Source organism: Lepisma saccharinum, chromosome 23 (genome assembly GCF_977018435.1).
Source record: "Lepisma saccharinum chromosome 23, izLepSacc3.1, whole genome shotgun sequence".
NCBI lineage: Eukaryota > Metazoa > Arthropoda > Insecta > Zygentoma > Lepismatidae > Lepisma > Lepisma saccharinum.
In genome coordinates, this window is record NC_139251.1 from 57,583,332 (window position 1) to 57,602,106 (window position 18,775).

The following is an 18,775-nucleotide window of genomic DNA, read 5'->3' on the forward strand; positions in this document are numbered from 1 at the left end:
ACTTCAAATTTTTAGATCCAGAGTTATTTGTTAGACATTAACACAGATGGATGGAAACGACTGTTTCTCCTTTTTTAGATTAGCACCTTAAAAATTGGTAAACTTGAAGCGTAATAAAGTACAAAATAACCCAACATTTATCTGATGTGCACAGCATCATTTTCTTCTACTTAGCCACTTTATGCGGGGACAAGGACAATTCCGACCTTAGATCATTCACCTTGGGGAATCAAACCTGGGTCTCCCGCATGACAGTCAGATGCCCTACCTCCACTGTGTCTCCACTGGAACTCAGGGCTCCTTGATTACAAGGTGACAATGTTACATGTTAAGATATAAATGCAAAAAGCCATTTTCAACAGTGACTATAGTTCACCCACAGGTAAAAATAAATTCCCAACATACACTCATGTAGAAATATGGCCCAAATTATAATGAGTGATTCAAAAGTAGCAAAACCACAACTGTGCATAATCTATGTGGGAAATATTGGAAGTCTGAAAAAGTATGACTATATATTGAGATTAGAGAAATTTGCAATTTCATGTTTTAATTTACAAATTGCACTGTGAAAATTATTGTTATGGTTTCATTTTATTATAGGTTAAAGTTGGGGTTATGCAACTTTTGAATCACTCTGTACTATAAATAAAGAGAATGACAAAATATGTACGGGTGCATTTTCTTAGTCACTTTTTTGTTGTTGATCAACTACCATGGAGCTGACTGTATTTACTATAAGATTTCATTCTTTATTATTGCATGCAAATGTCCATCCTAATAAGCTATATTCCAAAATATTCTTCTTACATATGAAGAACAATATTCTTATTAATATACTGAAATAAAGTACTTCTTTATCCACGGCACTGATTTACAAAGTTTATTGGCTAAAAAAACAAAGTTCAGAGTTCAACCACAAACCAAATTATATGTTTCACAATAGTGCAGATGCTAAAGAACTGGTATCCTCCATAGTTCAAGCTCGCAGTGCCAAACTTTCTAGCAACACAAATAACTTGATTCTCAAAGACATAGCAATACGTTAAGTAGAAAGGTGATTGACAATTAGTATAAATCTCAATGTCAGAGATGACTGGAAATCTGCCTCAAATACAATTATTTTCAATTTTGGGATGATTTCAATCAGCTTTCACTGCAATCATAATCACGTAGGTGGCTGAAAAGGACATACTCCAATTCATATGTTGCACATGAAATGCAGATGATACCACAGTGATACATACAAAGAAAAACAGAAGGAGCTAGAATTCCTCACAACATCCATTCCACACTCAAAATGTCATAGAACTGGAAAAGCATGGCAACATCAACTATCGGACCGAGAAGCAACCAATTTATAACCGCAGTGTATGAAAAACCAGATGCAGATGTGCTCCTTTGAACCACACATGCAAACAAAAGTTGAATGTGTTACCAAAATTTTGCAATAAACATTCTCTACTGTTCCAGGGAGGAGAATCTAGGACACCAGATAGTCACCATTTCAGATTTAGGCCTACATAGAGCATAAACTATCCGCATGGTGTAGCAAAGCTGAAAGGCAAGTCAGACATCATTGCTAGCCCTTACTTTTGGTTGGTTGTTTTAAGTCCACTTTATGCACAGTAAGGCTAATTGGGACTGGACCTACAGCTTAAAGTGGGATCCGAACCACTTGTGCCTCCACCGGGTATCGAACCCGGGACCCCTTTATTACAAGGCGACGACGCTACCACTGTGCCATTGGGGAGGCCACTAGTCCTTACTCGCATCAAGTATAGAAAAGAAGTGGTTTGCCTTCCCGTACCATCTCACCACATAAAACGACTTAACAACCTCCACTCAGTATCAAATTCCTCCACTGTAATTTTTAGAATGGAATCAAAATCAACTTAGGCTTCAATGTAGCTTGGAAGCCAAAGTGACCACACATTCGCTAGCAGCACCCTCTCGCCAAACATGTCTTCAACAAATTACTTTCAGTGCATGCAGTGGTGGTCATAAATCAATGTCAAAATGGTGTAGAACAAATATTTTCACACTTTTGAGAAACAGAAGTTTACAAATGGACACAATAGTAATTAATATGTAATGCACATACTGAAGTTGTAACTATTGGTGTCTACTGTAATTGTTGCTATTAACAGGCAGGAGCATATTCTAGTCCTTCAGCTATTCGTTGGAACTCGTTGACTAAGATGATTTTCCCTGAGAATATTTTTTTTTTTCAAATTCCCTGAGGATATTACTTTTTTCCAAATTCCCTGAGAATATGACTTTTTCCAAATTCCCTGAGAATATTACTTTCTTCAAATTCCCTGAGAATATTACTTTTTTCAAAATTCCCTGAGAATATTTTTCCAAATTTCCTGAGATTTCCAGGTTTTCCAGGTGTGTGAGAATCCTGCAACTACTAAAATAGTCAACAAACTCGAACACATGCAAATGATACTGTTCTGATGATGAGCCTTTGGGGCACCTTAATAGATAGAGAGAGTGCCAGAAATGCTCGAGGACCACTTCCATCAAACACAATTATTTTCAATTTGAGTATGATTTCTATTAGCAAACCATGGGCTTGGGTAATCTCTTATCAACTTCCATTGCAAACATAACATACATAACACCACACTCAACTAAGGGGGAAGGAAAAATTCTCTCTTAGTCACAAGGTAACATGGGTCAAATTGGACTCATCCACATTTATACCCAGGGTTGTTAAAGGTTCAGGAATTTTAAATAAATTCAATTCCGGTCCAGGAGCGAAAATCAGTAAGTGTAAATAGACTTTGGACCGTAAAGAACCTTTTTATCTGTAAAGTATTTAAATTCAGTCCAGGAACATTTTTTCTGGATCAATTTAAATATGGTCCAATAACCTGTTTTCCGGATCAATGTAAATATGATCCAGGAACCTATTCTTCAATGAAACAAAACGTAACTTGGATCTAATTTAAATTGTGTGAGAAAAAAGGTTCCCGTCCTGTTACGGAACCAAATAGAACCCATTAGAATGTATGGATTTATGGATCCTCAACAATCCTAGGGTTGCTAATTTCCAGGAATTATAAATAAATTCAATTCCCGCCCGGAAGAGAAAATCTGCAAGTGTAAATGGCTTCTAGGCCGTAAAGAACGTTTTAATGTATAAAGTATTTCAATTCGATCCAGGAACCTTTTTCAAGATGAATTTAAATACGGTTCAGGAACCCTTTTCTGGGTGAATTAAAATGCAGTCCAGGAATCTTTTTTCTGGATCAATTTAAATTTGGTACAGGAATCTTTTTTTCAATGAAACAATACGCAACTTGGACTGAATTTAAATTGTGCGAGAAAAAAGGTTCCGGTCCTGCAGCAGAACCCAATAGAACCCATTAGAATTTACGGGTTCTTAAACCTTCAACAACGCTGTATATACCTACCCATTGATGACATACAGATGCCTCCCTTCTACTGCTCCCACACTAATTTATGCTAATGCAATTGTGCATTCACAACTAATTATCAACTGAACCCATGACATCTAGTCCTTTTAATTCACGTCTCTCATAGAAGTTGAGAACCATGCACCTTCTTACCTGCTGACAACTCATGCATCACAATACTTCCTCCCCCACTTAATACCTAATGGGTGTACAATGCAGAGAGTGTAGGGCACATGATATTGGCACACTCATCAAATCCATTAACGAAATAATTCAGCAGCACCTGACAGATACTAAGAACAACCATCCCACCACCAGACTTGCCAGGCATATCAAATACAATAACCATACATGAGACATGCAGCTCACATTCTGCTAGACACAAAAATCAAAGACACAGATGCCATTATGCACTTCCACACACACTAAACATTGACAGAAGAGAGTGCTTCGACTCCAGCACCAAGAACCCAAGAGTACGAGACAACACCAGAAACAAAAAAACAACAGTGCATCTAGCAGTGAACCACAAAACAATACACAACTGAAGTCCACCATGCTATAACACAAAAGTTCCCGAGTGGATGGTGGCAGTGGGCACAAAAAATAATAGAACTTTAATAAATCAGTTTCACAGATAAGTACTTTATTACAGTAATTTAATTTGCTACCTTATTTTTCATTTGCTGAAACATCAAAAATTCTTAACTTGACATATTTCTTTAGGTAGGTCTTTACAATTATGACATTGCAAGTAAAGCATCTGTCAATACCATAGGATTGTTAATAGCATTCAGAATATTTGAGTAGTTCAATTCTAACATTATACACATTAATGTGACTTTTTTGCCTTCCTAGTGAAACTAAATACATTACTTGAATTAACTAATTATTTTCTATTGATTCATTCTTTATGTAGTATAATGTGGAAGCCAAAATTTCTAGATGAGTATTTTAAAATTATCTGCATATATACACCATGTTTATTAGTGATGGACCAAGGCGAACTGTTAATTGAATACACAAATTTTAAGCAACATACAATTTTTACCACTAGAATATAAATGACAAATATGAATTGTTAATTCACCTCCTTATTTAATGTATCCAACCAGGTAATAAAATGGATTCTGCTTCAAGAAATTTACTTTACAAAACATTAAAATGTAAAACCTTCCCATATGAAGGGTCAGGGGGAAAACAGGTAAGTCAATTTTCTGTCGTAAGCAAGGTAGTGGTGTAATTTCCTGCAATGTGGATGCTGTACTGGACTTTAAACAAGCTTTCTTTCATTTCATACATTTCACACTTCCGTTCATCAAAGCATATTTTTTTTGTACCTTTTATTTACATGTTGAGTAACATTTTGCAATTAAAATTCATTTTTCTGGAGTCTGATGAGCGTTGACTGGTTTTCTCCCTTGACCCTTCATATATTACTAAGAAAATAATGACAAAAAACGTCTCTAATTACTTCTTCGATATTCAATTTCTCTCTATTCCATTCAATATAAAATGTACATTTGTTTTTAACTAGTTGAGAAAAAAAACACTATGTTGCTGTTCTAGTTATGAAATATCACACATTTATTTTACTGCAGGATGAGTGATGATATGATGATGGGACATGCACAAAAAACACCCATGCCCAGGCTGGGATTCGAACCCACGACCTCTGGCATCATAGCATTCTATGCTAAACACTCCGCCATGGAGTCGTTAAGTGCTTACCAATCAATATGGATTGTCAATATTTTGTTTCCTAACAACAAATGCATTGCCCTTGTGTAATGTTCTTATGGCAAGTATGCATACAGAAAGTTGTAATTTTGGTATAAACCATATCCATTTAGAATAAACATTCAAATGTAAAAGTACATCAAATAAAGAGTATAAAATCTGATCTTCTGAGTTGTAACATGGTCACAGGCATGGTCACATGATAAGTCATACTTTGCATGAGGAGTTTTGTCTTATTTTTACAGATCTTTGTGTTGCCAGCACTGACCTAGATTTTGACATTTAGTGCATTTTGTTTCCTTTTTCAGAACCTAACAATTGACCTTTTAGCACCTTCAGATTGAACCAACAAGCAAAATATGTCGCATGTTGTTTCAAGATGAACCAATCAAATGCAAGCGTACAGTGGGAAAAAAGTTGCAATTTTTTCCCCTTCTTTTTTGCAAGTGATGTGTGCTAATAATTGCTTGTCATTTAAGTGTGCAAGTGATCATAATATACATAATTTGTGTACAGAAAAGTGTTCGAAGTTAAGGCAGGAACTTCCCTACTAATGCATTAATTACACTGGTCGACATTGGTTTCGATGTCTCACAGATGATATGATATGATGATATGATTTATTTGCTTCCAAGGACTACAATTTTGTACAAGTAGGTACATCTGTAGTATAGGACATGTCAAATAGAAATACATGATAATAAAGTTCAGTAAACATAAGATACACACATATATATATATTGGTGTATCATAACCCTTGCATATAAAGATATTATACTAGACAATTTCAGGTTGATGTGCAACAGCAAGCTCTGCATGTATGGTAACTAACCATACCATTTAACATTTATTCTGATTACACATACACAAGACCTTGAGTCCTTCACACTCTGACCATTAGATATGTCTGTATGCATTCAAACGATGAGTGTTGCCTCTGTATATTCTTGTATGCTGTAAAATGAATGTTTAATCAGCATGGTTTTGATTTGATTTTTTAAACCTTTCCACTTTTGGTCCGTGTCTTAACTCTCTGGGCAACATGTTATACAGGTCAACTGCTGAGTCTTTAGGTCCCATCTTGTAGAGAGTAAGAATTTTATCTTTATTTCTCGTGTTCAGGCTATGGATATCTTCGTTCGTTTCAAGTACTAATATTTTGTTTGATGTATACCAGACATTCATAGATATACAAACAAGGTAATGTCAGCAAGCGAAAGTTACGGAAGAGATTTCTGCATGAATATTTCCCATTGACCCCTGCCACAATTCGAAGTGCTCTTCTTTGTTATTTAAACAGTATGGAGCTATGTGCCTGTAGTCTCTGAATAATTTCAGCATGTTGATTCCAAAAATGAAACACACTTTTACCCATTATGTCTATTTTTCTTTTTTCAGAAAACGAGCAATATATTAACTGCCTTAATTTCACAATCAAATAGTATGTTGTTCCATTATTTCCCCAATAGACGGCTCTGCTTACATGGTGGTAAAATATTGATTTTCTACAATACAAATCCTCCAATTTTGAACCATAAATGAATAAAGAATTGTTAACATATAATCCACATTCATGTGACACATTGGCAACATCCCTCATAAAAATTTCCTTCACAAAATGTCCAAAACTCAATGTTATAATATGGCATGTTTCACTGAACTTGAGTGAAGTGGGGAAAAATTCTCACAAATTGGAAATTTTGACATAATGGGAAGAATAGGATGTTATTTTCATGATTAGCATTGAAAATACTTCCACCTTTAGGAAAAACTTAAATTTCCCATGCATGAATTTGCTGCGTTATGTAATAAAGTTAATGTAATGGTGAATATGAGATTTTTTTTGATTGTGAAATTGTGAAAAATCCTCATGTGATGGAAAAAGCAGTTGTCATTTCCATGATCAGCATTCAAAATACTTCCAGAATCTCCTATTGGTTTAAAATCGTAGGCTTTTTTTTAAAGGCTTATGTACTTGCTGCTCACAGAAATGTTCAATTTCATTTAAGAATAAAACTTCTCAAGTACGGTACAGATGTATTCAATGCTAATTAGCACCATAAAGTTTCACTTACAGAAGATTTTTAACAACAACTACAGTGGAACCTCGATTTTACGTTTCTCAGGGGACCAAGCTGAAAAAACTAAAAATATGGGGAAAATGTAAAGCCCAGGGAAATTTAAACATTTTACTATGTGGGTCCCATCAAGATTGAATGTATGATGCGGGAAAATGTGAAATCTAGGAATGTAAAATTGGGGTTTCACTGCACTTATTTTACTTACAGACGTCTTCAGTTATATCTGGAGTCATAAATATTTACTTACAATAAGTGTCCAAGTATTTACACAAAGATCGATACATGTAAAAACAGAACATTTCTACCTAATGCAAACAACATTCCTATTGCAATTGCTGTGGCTAACATAAGCAGCGACTGAAGGGAGGAGAAGCTGGTCCTTAAATAATTAACTCATAATATCAGGTGGTCATAATTGATGCCCTTTGGAGCTGGTTTGAAGCATTGGGTTTCAGCGAAACTTAGTATAGATGCTATGGAGGACATGGGGAAGCGAATGCTGATGCAAAAATAAATTAGTTCAAATTATCACCACCAGGTGGAAAAGTGGCACTGAAATCTGGAGCCCAGTGAACATCATCCTGCTGTTGAATCATTCATCACTCTGTCTTATGCTTCCAAAGGGTCATTTACGTTGAACACATACTGAACACTTCTTTCCTGATATAAACTAAAAATAAAGTTTTGCATGTCCAACTTCCAGTTGTTACTTCAGCACCACATTTTCACCTGGTGGTGAAAATTTGAACTATCCTTTTCTCATCCACATTGAATTTGCCATGATCTCCATAGCCTCTATACCAAGTTTCACCTGCTGTTGTAGCCTTGTAATCAAGGGGTCCCAGGTTCTATACTCAGTCGAGGCACATAGTGGTTCAAATCACACTTTAAACTGTAGGTCCAGCCCAAATTAGCCTATCTGTGCATAAAGTGGACTTAATACAACAACTCAATCAAGTTTCACTCTGTTGCTTTAAACAGACGGTTCTCGGCATGGCAATTTTAATTCTAAGTGCCATTTTTCCACCTGGTGGGAAAAATTTGAACTTTTTTTGTCAGCATTCACTTCCTCATGGTCTCCATAGCATCTACACCAAGTTTCATCACAATCTGAGGCTTCAAACAGGCTCCAGAGGGCTCTGAGTATGGTAACTTTAATTCTGACCCCCTGGTACCTCATAAAGTTATATTGCAAAGGGTCTGGGGTAAACTTATGCTTTCAGCATGTAAAGCACTATTCGAGTGCAACACATAGCGTGCATTATAAGGAGTTAGAGAAAAATCTTTTGTGCAGTAACTTGTAAGTTTGGAATGGATACCACATGCTCTTCCTTCCCAGCACATATAAAAATGATTTAAAATATATTGGCATGCATTTTTTCTGAATAATAATTAATCGTGTATAGCAAAACACATTTTACCTGGTGTAGTTACCATTCACAGTCCAATTTCTATGTCCCGAGTAAGCATTTTCTGCAAATAAGTTTCAAAACCTAAGTATCTGAGGCTGCTCTACAGAGTCCTTTGACTATATTGAAAGGGTTAATTCCACAACAATATTCAATAAGAATGTTGATCCATTATTCCCCTTAGTATGGAGCAAAGGAATCTAAGAGTTACGAACAAGCATTTGATATCCTAGCACAAGTGGCATGCAATCTGTTATCATACAGGATGGGCCATGGGAAATCGTACAAAGAAAATGTTGATACACAGGTACAGAAAACATATTGATGACTGAAGCACAGACATGGTGCCATTATGGACACCCCAAATACCATGTCTGTATAGCAACACCAACACCAAGCACCATATCTATACTTTGAAAATAACGTCAGACAAATGACCCATATTGACGTAAGCTTATCTCCTGGCCGTAGCTGTTAGAGAAATTGCAATTTGCATGGGTGCAACTGTAAATCGCGCTTCGTAATTCAACGTGGTGAACTGGGACGAATATGTATTATCCTTGCATAGCAATGGAGGAATGTTGCAAACTTTGGAGAGTTTTACAGACTCGATGGACATTTTCAGAGGGCAGTACTGTAGTCTGGGACCCCTCATACTTCCTGTGGGTGACCAAACCCATTTGACTCTATTCTTTCACCCACCTGGATGACGTTCTTCTGTCTGGAATTGGGAAAGGGCATTCGCCCACGGTGCTGCTCACACATCTACAAGGTTCTTCTCATGTACGTAGGCCCGCACAGGCCTGCTGTGTCCTGCTGGGTATGACAAGTGCAGCTGTCACAGTTTCCTTTGTACAGAATTGCCACTTGTTATTGCACTAAATTCCTGTGGCCCACCCTGTACATTTCCTTCCTTAGCTTTAGAACAACAATATTATAAAACCACATTGGCCATAGCAATGAGGGTAATGTACGAATTTTGGACTGATTCACATCAGTATATATATAAATCTACACATCCTGGACGTGTCCTACATTTCAGTCTTATATCCAGCATCCAGTAGTAGTTGAAAAAAAAAAAAGATGTAAATTTTTGGTGTCACGAAATCTTCATTAAGAAAATTAATTTTTTACAGGGTTGCTATATTTCTCCTTTGCCAATACAGGACACACACTGAACAGCAATATAAAATACAGCCTTTGTAACAGGGGTGCCAAACAATGGGCCATGGGTCATATCATTGATTTGTTGTTGTGTTAAGTCCACTTTATGCACAGGAAGGCTAATCGGGACTGGAACCACAGTTTAAAGTGGGATCCGAACCACTGTGTCATGTGCCTCCACCGGGTATCGAACCCGGGACCCCTTTGATTGCAAGACAACAATGTTACTACTATGCCATCCAGGAGGCCCGGATCATATCAGGTCCACCAAAGTGTTTTATGTGGGATGCCTTAGTACTTATAAAACCTCTTTACATAATTTTAAGGCTTTATCTTTAGTATAAGTAAAACGCAATATGGCCCGTTATGAATTATTTTACGAGTCTCATTGGCTCTGCATATAAAAAAGTTTGGGCACCCCTTAGGTGTGCAATTTTATACACTAAGACAGAACAGTACTATATTTCATATTCTAATAGCATTTTATTATATATTAAATTAAATTAATATATATAATAAACTTTCACAGGATATAAAAACAAAGCATAGAATATCAATGTTCAGTTTCCTGTAAAAACTGGACATCTGGAAACCTTAATTGTTCAGAAAAATTGAAAATCACAGATACATTTATTTATCTCCTGTGGGAATTTGTTACTCTAAGATTTCAGATTTTGTAGAGAATATTATCTATAGTAGATAATCTGTTACAGTTCCCTCATAGGTTCAAAAAAGATTGACATTTTACCAAACCAATACCAAAGATTTTAACTGCTCAGAGTTTAAATACTTATATTTAAAAAAGTCTTCTATTTTAAAAATGGCTCCTTGGAGAAGTATTCTATAGATAGGGTGTAGATGAGGTGCAAGCTGCCCTTGATTACTTCTTTGGTTCATGTTCCACTGAGTTCTACCACAGTGGGTTCCACGGATTTTCTAGAGGATTGGAGTAATGTCATTGCAGCAAAAAAGCAGCATTTTCTACAACACTATATTTGGTTTCTGCACTATTCATGTACTTGCTACTATTATCTAGAATCAACAGATAAGTCAGGCTCACGTTCATTATATAAAATTCTACCAGTGTTAAAATCTTGTTAACAAAATTTCTGTTCTTGCTACACCAAAATGTAAATATCAAGCAGACCAAGATCTATAAAATAATAGACGTAACCTTTTCTTCACTAACCTTTCCGATAATTATGATAATTTTGTCAGCCTTCTTTAGTAATCAATCAATATAGCTGCCCTACAACTTTTATGTTGAAACTCTTTTTAAAACCTAGTATGAAAAAGTGAAAATTAAACAAGTCTATGTAGAATCAAAATTTGAAGGAACTATAACTTTATTCCAGAGCCAGAAATGAAGCAAGGATAAAGATGGACACACAAGAGTTGAGGGTAATGGAGAGCTTCAAATATCTAAGAAGCATAACTGAGAGAAGTGGAAGAATAGATGAGGAGGTAAACAGAAGAGGACAAATGGGTGATGGACTATTTCAAAGCGTTCGAAGATTAATATGGAACAGGAATACCTATGAAATGCAAGAAGGTAATATATAACACATACTGTGTGCAATAATTATGTATGGGGCAGAGACTTGGACAATGACAGAGAGAGACAAAAGAAAGATGCAGGCAGTGGAGATGAAACTTTTAAGGAGTATATTGGGAAAGACTAGAAGGGATAGAATAAGGAATGAGGAGATCCGACAGACAGTGGAGGTGGTGAATCTTCAGGACAGGATAGATCAGGTACAGATGAGATGGTTCGGACACATGAAGAGGATGGATGCAGAAAAACTACCAGTAAGAGCTTACCATGGACAAGGAGTAGGAATAAGGCCTAGGGGGAGACCAAGATGTGGAGACCAAGATGTCGGTGGAAAGAGCACATAGCGGAGAGTGTTAGGAGAAGAGGACAATATTGGAATACCATGGAAAGAGAGGAGTGGTGGAAGACCAGGAAAAAATAGTGAGGCTTGACTTCTATGCCAACCCAGCCAGAGGCAGGAAACGATGAAGGATGATGATGATTGACAATCATAAGAACAAGAGGAACAAGTTTCTGAACTGAATATTTTGGGGGAATGGAATCTCAAGAGCAGAAACCAGAAGTGGAAATAAACTACTTGTTCATTTTGCAACTTCCTTCTCTTGGAGACTGAAAAATGTGCGTAATTTCCAGATGGTCTGCAAAATTTCCTGTCTTCCAGGTTCTCCAGATGCATGGCAACCCTGTAAAGGTTTACCTTCTAAAATACAGCAAAAGAAGCAATGATACGAGAAACTGAGTGGCAACAATGGTTGTCAACGGCATTCACTTTATTTATACTTGCAGGGGTTTTCAAACGTTTTGCTGTCGTGGTTCCCCCGAGCTGCCAGAATCTGAATCACCTCCTCTTAATAATATCACCTAAAACATGTGACAAATGTGTTTATTTAGATTGGCATGTACATACAAAAGTAATGAAAATATAATATGTGATTAATACAGGTGATGTACAATTGGAAATGTTCATCAGCTGGCATCAATTCATTCAGTAATACGATATTCACGAGAAAAGGTGATACATACAGGCAGTAAGAAAACCTGGATAATAGATGCTAATAACAGGCATATTAAAATGTTCAGCAGTGGCAGTGGAATGTATGAGCTTACTTGGCATCGAACAGTTCATCGAATGTAGGTACATATTTGGAAATTGTAAGGTGCATTTCATTCTAGATATTTACTCTTGAGTTGTATTGGACTTGATCACACCCATGGCTGAAAATCCAGATTCACACGGATAAGAAGCCACAGAAGAGAGCAAAATGTGCAAGGCTTTCTTACTTAACTATGGATACTCGTTCCTCACGGAGCTCCAAAATTTATGTAGTGTTAGAGAAAGAAACATGGTCTTCCCTCTTCACTGTTGATTTGATTTGACTGAGATTATTTTACTTGCTTTTTCTGCTACTTTGGGCTAATCGGGAGATGAGATGGATGAAGGGACAATCACAACCACATACGGACAGCGCACAGCACAAATCCCACAGCAGAGAATATTAGCTGAGATTGCAGGTGCCAGAGCCTCGCTAATCTGAAAAATACAGTCTAGGGGTGTACTACATGGATGGAAGGTTGACATTTGGATCTCTTTGGTCCAGTTGTGCTCTGTGTCTTGTGGAAAGTACTTTTTTGTAGTAAAGATATAGTTGTGGTAATAATTTTACAAATACACATTTCATTATAGTTCTGGTTCTTTAACATGCTCAACATAGGAAAGCAATCGTTAATCATTTCATCTTCAGTATTTCTTTTCCAAAGCAGTAACTTCCTTTCGTAGGTGCATTTATCAACATAAGTACCAATCAAACCGAAATACAAATACCTTTCATCATATTTCCTGCACTTCAGTTTTGGTTTGTCTCAAATACTGAGCTCTGCATTATCCAGTAAACTTATCCACTGGGACGCTACTTTAATTTACGATTGAAAATCAAACGTGTGAGCCTGGTGAACCTAGCTGCACTTGGCGACAGTAATCCAAATAAAGATTTTAATCCAACACTTGGATTGATAGCCGTAAGTTGTTGCCAGATTCGGTTCTTGTCAAGGTTATATGATTCAGTGATTGATTTGGTTTATTTTACTTCGCTTTTTTGCCCTTTTGACTAATCAAGAAGATGAGGATGATTCATGATATGATGAAATGAATGAAAGGGCACGCACAAAGAATACCCATGCCCAAGCCAGGATTCGAACTTGAGAACCCTGGTGTCATAGCATGCTGTGCTAACCACTCTGACATGAAAGTCAGCTCAAGTTTGTATGATGAAACATGCTTATTACTAAGTGAATTGTGCATAGTTTTGTTTTGGAGATAAATGTTTAAATATATTGTTATTATTATTATTATTATGAATTTTTTAACTTTCAGGGGGGAAAATATTTTTTCTCAAACGTTCTCACACCTCCCCTGCAAAACACCTCACAGTTTGAATACCACTGCCTTATTGTATTCATGATATTTTGGAACTGCTGCATACAGAGGAAGACCCATATTCAGCAAGGAAAAAAATAACAGGTAAACAATTTAGGTTATATCACACTCACATGGTTGGTAATAATGGAATCTGAATAACCAATTTCACGTGCTTGTGCCTACTAAAGGACATAATATGAAAAATGTAAACCGAAAAACATACTGTTGCTTTATTGGAAAGAGAAAATCATAGAAAAGTGTAATATACAATATGAAGTAAAATAAAATCTTGGTCTACACACTCATTGTTGTAGTCCAGATAATTAATAAAAATTAAACCAATGGCGCCTGATGAAGGGGGGCTGCAGGACCCCAGCCCCCACCCAAACAAGTTATATTTTGTTGCCATTAGTGCAAAAATTAAATATTTATACTTCCGCTATCTTACTGCATCCCGTTGCGCTGTGTGGAACTTTCAAATTCACTTGACCTGCGACAAGCAGCAAACTGGTATATGAAGCCGCTTCCCCCTCGGAGACTGCCAGTACACCTACATGTTAACTTGAAAGCAGGCTGCATTCAACGCAGTCCAATTTGCGGTGGCGCTGCCAAGTGGTAGAAATTGAATGCTCTCATACTATAACATCGGACATCGCGCATAAACATGCGATTATTTATACCGAGAGAAACAGTGGCCGCCCATGTAATGTGTCCGTTTCGCTTGTCAGTAAGTGCGTGATAGTTTAAGTTTTTGAATCGATTCAAAGAGTTATTTGTTTTCTCGCAGTAAGTTATATAATCTGGTGTTGTGAATTGTAAATCGTACAAGTAAAAATGAATAATTCAATGAAAGAGCGCTGCATTGATTTCATCTTCAAATAGTTAAGGTAAGGTATTTTTTATTTCTTTTTATGACGCAGCCCTCCTAACAATAAGTAGCATGAGCCGCCACTGATTAAAACTGTTTAAAATCAGAGATATTTTGTGTAGAAACGTACATGATCATACTTGTGTCAAAATCAGGATAAATACACAAAACATGACACAGAATGAAAGTAAAGAGCCACAAAGTTATTTTACGTCCCAAAACAATCCATTGCGTGACAGTCCTTGAGGGCCAAGGCCTACTTACGAGGGTGTACCCAAAAGAAAGCCGAATAACGCTGAGCTGGGCAGAGCTTCTGTAGTACGAATTTTCCCCGCTAGGCAAGCGTCGAGCAACTTGTTGTGAGTTCAGTGCACCCAGTGGCTTCACCAGGGAAGGTTGTTTCTGGTCACGGTGATTTTTTCGTACAAGCAGTTTCGCTCGCTCCTCGTTTTTTGTGATGGCCGATGTAAGAGAACAGCATGCGGCTGTGAAATTTTGTTTCCTGCTCGGAAAAAATGCCGCAGAAAAGGTTGTGATGTTGAACACAGCTTACAAGGACAGCGCTATGGGGAAAACTCAAGTGTACGAGTGGTTTTCTCGCTTCAAGAAAGGTGACATGTCGATTGATGACAAACCCCATTCTGGACATCCGTCAATTTCCAGAACGGACGAAAATATCGATAAAATTTGTGAACTTGTGCTCGAAGACCAACGACGGACCATTGAAGAGCTGGGGAAGTTATCTGGACTCTCTTGGAGCTCGGTTCAGCGAATTTTAACAGAAGATTTTGGAATGAGAAGGGTCGCTGCGAAATTTGTGCCTTGGAATCTGAGTGACCAGCACAAAGAGCAATCTCAGTGTGCAAGTTTTTGGTAAAAAACAGCATGACTATCTTGCCCCATGCCCCTTACTCACCTGACCTTGCTCCGTGCAACTTTTTTTTTGTTTCGCCGGATAGAGAGGGACATGAAGGGACAGCAATTTGACAACATAGAAGAGGTGAAGAAAAAAACGAGGAAGGAACTGTCAGCCATTACAACAGATGAGTTTAAAAAATGTTTCCAAGAATGGAATCACAGATTGGACAAATGTATTAAGTGTCATGGAGAGTACTTTGAAGGTGGTCAGTAGGGACATTGAATTTTCGCGATGCACGAAATCGCGAAATGTAAAAAAAAGATTCAATTTTGAACATTCTGCACGTAACTACACCCCCAATGATGAAATATGCATGAGTTTTATTCGCGAAGTAATGCGAAATGTGTGCTTTTCCACGAAATGAACGCTTTTTGCGAAATAACCGTGAAATATCATCAAATTAAGTAGAAAACACGCAAAAACCGGCAATCGAGGTTGCGCGCGCAAACTATTAATTTGTAACGAAACGTTTGCCTAAAGTTTCCTACCACTAGCAGCAGCTGAAGAACGTTTCATCTTCGATCACATCAGGAAGATGCTGCAAATTGGGATTTCCTATGCACATAATCTCAGTTCGAAAACTTCGTTCCCTGTCAAGCTGCATTCCTTTCTTCCCCCGAATGTCTACTCAACTTCCAGTTTCATTGAACTTGCTAGCTGTAGCAGCGATAAGATTAGTCTGTTCCCGCACATCAAGGAAACAATGGTGTCATTCGTGTTCAGTCATGAATGAATTTTGTTTATCATGTGATTTTTAACATGTGTTTGTGTATGTGCAGTAGTGATTATTTTATTCGTTGGACAGCAAGGATATCCTTTAAATACATACAATGAAAAAATCACTTGAGATATGCAATTTAGAAATGAAGTGATTTTGTGTTGGTTTTTTTTTGGTTGGACAGCTAAGTACTTGTGTATGTGTACAGTATATAAAAATGAAGTAGTTTATCAATTTATAGCTCTTTTGTATGTTGTTTCCTCTCATGATGAAAAAGTGTGTGCAATTTTTTTTTTCACCGCTGGTATATACCGCTGATCTAACATTTTATTTACCGCTCTCCTCAGTTTTTATTTACCATAAATTTGTGTCCCTAGTGATCAGGTTGTTTTGTAATTAAAGAAAAAAACAAGCAAAAAAAACATGGCTTTTAAAATAAAAATCCGGTTTCTTTTGGGTACACCCTCGTACTGACTGCTGGAATCACTCCCACATACTTCTGCAGAAGTGGGTGATCCAACCCACAGTCATTTTTGTAGGTTTCCATGACCGGATTGATGTCCCATGGACACCCTATTCTCAGGATAAAAGAAAATAACCCTTCCCGTTCCCAGAGCCAAAAGAGTGTGTGTTCATTTGTTCTTCCTTTCTCTTATCTCAACAACAGGAATACAAAATCCCTGTGCTGCTAATTTCACTTTAATGCCAAGCAGGAAAGTTAATATTCGTATGAACACCTAACAAAAAAACACATTCATTTCTGTACTACATGGTGAAATTTTATACGATTTTTCCCTTGAAGCAGCTTCTAACACCATGTGCTGAATAGAATATGCTTTACCTAACATCAAAGATCAACAACACAGAACAATAAAAATATGAATAAAATTTCGATCTCTTGCCAGCTTGTCACTGGCCTTGTAAGGTAAAACTGGATGAAAAGTAGACACGAGTGTTTTCAGTCACTGATCCCTACTCCTCCACGCTTGTTTAAAGTCTCTGTCCAATGATACATCAACAATGCCAGTGACAAACAAGTGAAATGGAATTTTAGTTGATTTTCAATGCGCTATATTTTTCATTCCATTTCTGGTGTTTGAACAAGTAAGAGAAATTTATGTTTAACCTTTCATCTATACACATTTTTGTAACATGGTTTGTAACACCAGGGTCTGGCAGACCTTGCAATTATATCCACCTTTGGATTGTCATAAATTAATATAAAATGCAGAATATGTGCTAGAATAATGTTGAAATGACAACAATGTTAATGATGAACACAAAGCACAAATTTCATCAATAATTAAACAATAGGTGGGTTTCATGTGATGACAGAATGCACACAGCCATCATGTTTGTGACCAGTTTTGTTTGTTGTGTGCGAGGCCTGCCAGCTTGAATTCCGTATGCTTTCAAGAACTGGCCTCAATCATGGCTGCTCGAAGCCACAATTCAGCAGTTTGTGACGTAGGTGAAACACACCTATAGAAATGTATTTTTCAGTACACACAATATTGTAGCTTACTCTGTACACCAGTGTCTGACAGACCCTGAAAGGTGCGTCAGAAAGTTAAATGAATCACGCTGGTTCTATTTCAAGCTTCGGTATGGTGCAGTCCCATCTATTAATACATGTGACTAAATTTGCATATGAGCAACAATGACCTACATCGTCTATTTCACATGTGCACAGAGAAAGATATTAACAGTACAGGGTCTGGGAGACCCTGGTGTGCAGATGGAGTTCTGTAGCCACAATTAACATATTGGCCTACCTTGGTCTCGATGATCCTCGTTTCTGCATCTTGGAAGTGAAGCTTCAGTTTGCATTTGCCATCATCCGACGAGCCTTTCAGCTGCGAGAACTTATACTTCCAAGCGTAAGACTTTGCTTCAGTATCGTACAGAGCAAAACCCATGTTCCAGTCTAATGTAAGACCAGACGTTTTACCTCCTGTTGTTACGGTGAAGGTTTTACTCTGAAATGAACAAAATAAGTGTATGAAATTATTAATATTATTAAATAACCATTAGTGGATGGACGGGAAGCCACATGGCAGCAATTAATGTACAATTTCTTCAAAACTACACTTGATATTTCAGTTCTGTCTCTTTCATTCATCAGTCATTACTATGCATACAAAGGTATGACATACTCAAATTACAAAACAGTATATCCATTGTTACTATTATTAACAAGCAGAGTTTGAAAAAAATTGGGCTAGAACTCCTTTCTTACATATTTCAATTTTGCATGTAATAATGTGAACAAAAGAACACTTTGACAATGTGTGACAATTAGGGGTTAAGGGCAAAGGGTCAATTTTCAAATTACAACTTTCAAAAATGTTGAATAATTTACATTTTCTCCCTCAAAATTGGAGGACACGAAATTACATATCCTCAAAGAGTGATCCCTTGTCGTGCTTCCCTTCAAATTTGGTCCATCTAGCATCCACAGAGCCAATGCTAGGAGC

General features: G+C 37.1%; 1 protein-coding gene across 4 annotated transcripts in view; it reads right to left on the reverse strand.

Moving 5' to 3' along the window:
* Positions 1-18,775, reverse strand: part of Syn2 (Syntrophin-like 2) — a 623,560-nt gene that overhangs the window by 11,247 nt on the left and 593,538 nt on the right. For 3 of the 4 annotated variants that reach the window (XM_083109950.1, XM_083109951.1, XM_083109953.1), the window contains one exon: positions 18,074-18,277. In XM_083109950.1, the coding sequence (XP_082966076.1) occupies positions 18,074-18,277 (204 nt within the window). Of the gene's footprint in view, positions 1-8,670; positions 8,723-18,073; positions 18,278-18,775 lie in introns of all 4 variants that reach the window. The other variant, XM_083109952.1, reaches the window with a different exon arrangement.